The sequence below is a fragment of the Papio anubis genome, chromosome 2 (genome assembly GCF_008728515.1).
Source record: "Papio anubis isolate 15944 chromosome 2, Panubis1.0, whole genome shotgun sequence".
Classification (NCBI taxonomy): Eukaryota; Metazoa; Chordata; class Mammalia; order Primates; family Cercopithecidae; genus Papio; species Papio anubis.
The window spans coordinates 92,783,301-92,786,324 of NC_044977.1; the positions used below are offsets into that span (position 1 = coordinate 92,783,301).

General features: G+C 49.9%; 1 protein-coding gene across 8 annotated transcripts in view; it reads right to left on the minus strand.

The window, feature by feature from the left end:
• Positions 1–3,024, minus strand: part of DHX30 (DExH-box helicase 30) — a 53,470-nt gene that overhangs the window by 19,545 nt on the left and 30,901 nt on the right. For all 8 annotated transcript variants that reach the window (XM_031663387.1, XM_031663382.1, XM_031663386.1 and 5 more), the window contains one exon: positions 483–593. In XM_031663387.1, coding sequence (XP_031519247.1) covers positions 483–593 — 111 coding nt within the window. The remainder of the gene's footprint in view (positions 1–482; positions 594–3,024) is intronic.

The following is a 3,024-nucleotide window of genomic DNA, read 5'->3' on the forward strand; positions in this document are numbered from 1 at the left end:
GAGCTCATGCCTGTAATCCCAACACTTTGAGAGGCCTAGGCAGGTAGATCAGTTGAGGTCAGGAGTTCAAGACCAGCCTGGCCAACAGGGTAAAACCCCCTCTCTACTAAAAATACAAATATTAGCCAGGAGTGGTGGCAGGCGCCTGTAATCCCAGCTACTTGGGAGGCTGAGGCATGAGAATCACTTGAAGCTAGGAGGTGGAGGTTGCAGTGAGCCAAGGTTGCATCACTGTACTCCAGCCTGGGCAACAGAGTGAAACTCTGACTCAAAAGAAAAAAAAAAAAAAAAAACCCAAAATACAGAAAATAGATAAATATATATATATGTCATTGGTTGAACAGCAAGAAAGGAATCAGGAAGTGGGAAAGGCTCAGGACAGGTGAGTGGTAGAACACTGGGCCAACCTCTACTAATAAGAACAAAGGGCAAGGAGTTTCCCAGGAAGAATGTCTGCATGGCTTTCACTGAGGGAGGGTCACCTTGAACAGCTGGCAGGCCGCAGCTGCAGCCTGCCGCTCAGCATCGATCTTCTTGCTGCCATAGCCTTCTACCTCCACGCTCTTGGGCCACTTTATGTGCAGTGTGACTTTCTGAGAAAGAGAAGAGAGAAATCAGAACTCTTGCCACTCCAAACTACAAAGTTGTTGCAAATTACATGGAGAATAAACAGTGGTGGACCTCACAGCAGCAGACCTCACAGCAGCAGACTTCACAGCAGCAATGTGCTAGGTTCAGAGTTGAGAACAGAGGACAGAACCCCAACCCCATCATTAACTCCTTATGAGACTCTTAACTATCTCACTGTGAAACCATTTGTTCTACCCCAAGTTGTTTTGTTTCTTCGAGGTGCCATGTTCTAGCTAGAGGCCAAGCTGGAATCTTCATCTTTTTTTTTTTTTTTTTTTTTTTGAGACGGAGTCTTGCACTATCACCCAGGCTGGAGTGCAGTGGCACGATATCAGCTCACTGCAAGCTCCGCCTCTCGGGTTCACGCCATTCTCCTGCCTCAGCCTCCTAAGTAGCTGGGACTACAGGTGCCCGCCACCTCGCCCGGCTACTTTTTTGTAATTTTAATAGAGATGGGGTTTTACCATGTTAGCCAGGATGGTCTCGATCTCCTAACCTCATGATCCACCCACCTCGGCCTCCCAAAGTGCTGGGATTACAGGCGTGAGCCACCACGCCCGGCCTCATCTTTTTGTTTTTTTGTGGGGGACAAGATTTCACTCTGTTGCCCAGGCTGGAGTGCAGTGGTGCAATCACAGCTCACTGCAGCCTCAACCTCCTGTACTCAAGCAATCCTCTCATCTCAGCTTCCCTAGTAGCTGGGACTATAGGCCTGCACCACAATGTCTGGGTAACGTTTTCATTTTTTGTAGAAATGGGGTCTATGTTGCCCAGGCTGGTCCCAAACCCCTGGGCTCAAAGGATCCTCCCTACTCTGCCTCCTAAAGTGCTGGGATTACAGGCATGAATCACCACAATCAGGCCCCATCTTTATTTATTTTTTTTTTTTATTTTTTTTGAGACAGAGTCTCGCTGTGTCTCCCAGACTGGAGTGCAGTGGCGTGATCTCGGCTCCTGCAACCTCCACCTCCCAGGTCATGCCATTCTCCTGCCTCTCAGCCTCCCGAGTAGCTGGGACTACGAAGCCTGCCACCTCGCCCGGCTAATTTTTTGTATTTTTAGTAGAGATGGAGTTTCACCATGTTAGCCAGGACTGGTCTCGATCTCCTGACCTCGTGATCCACCCGCGGCCTCCCGAAGTGCTGCAGGATTACAGGCGTGAGCCACCATGGCTGTCTTTATCTTTAAAATCGTCCAGGCTGAGGCAGCGTTGAGCTCCCAGCATTTTGGGAGGCTGAGGAGGAGGATCCCTTGAACCAGGGGTTTGAGAGGCCACCTGAGCAACATAACAAAACCTGTCGGAGATGAGACCATCTCACAACTAACATGAGTGAGACCCGTCTCACTAAAATACAAAAACTAACCCGGTGAGTGTGAGGCGCCTGTGATCAGCTACTTGGGAGGCGAAGCGGGGAGAATGGCGTGAACCGGGGCCGGAGCTTGCAGTGAGCGAGATCCGCATGCCTCCAGCCTGGGAGCACAGCCCGAGACTCCGTCAAAAGAAGCGAGTAGCGGTGGCTCAAGCCTGTAATCCCAGCACTTTGGGAGGCGAGGCGAGGCTGGGATCCGCGAGGTCAGGAGGTCGGGGAACATCCTGGCTAACAGTGAAACCCGTCTCTACTAAAAAATACAAAAATTAGCGAGGCGTGGTAACCTGTAGTCCCAGCTACTCGGAGGCTGGTAGGGAAAGAATAGCGTGAACCCAGGAGGGCTGCAGTGAGGCAGATCGGCGCCACCGCCCTCCAGCCTGGGAACACAAGCCAGACTCCGTCATCAAAAAAAAAAAGAACCTGTCTCTACAAAAAATACAAAATTAGTTGAGTGTGGTGGCACCTGTCTTTAGTCCCAGCTACTTTGGAGGCTGAAGCGGGAAGATCACTTGATCCCAGGAGTTTGAGGAGTTACTGTGAGAGTTATGGTGCACCACGCACTCTCCAGCCACAGCTAACAGAGACTCTTACTCTGTCTCTAGAAATAAATAAATGTTAACAAATCATCCAAGAATGGAGTTGCGGCATACTTCTATGGTTCCAGAAATCTATAAGACTCTAAGGGCAAGAATTCTCATCATCAACTCTAACCCTCTGCAGTCCTTAGTCAATGGGAACAAAACCAAGGATCGTGTGGGGCCGTCTTAGATAGATAGCATCTCATTTGCCATAATGCTACATGGCTAAACCAGAGCATCGCGTATTCTGGCTCTTCTTCAAAACCCTAGCTTGGCGGTGGTAAACCTGTAATCTAACACTGGGAGGCGAAGGCGGGTGGATCGCGAGTCAGAATCCGAGAATATCACCAGCTACAACTGCGGTGAAACCCGTCTCTACTAAAAATACAAAACTAGCGAGGCGAGGTGGCGACGCCTGTAGTCCCCAAGAGCAATACGTAACTGCA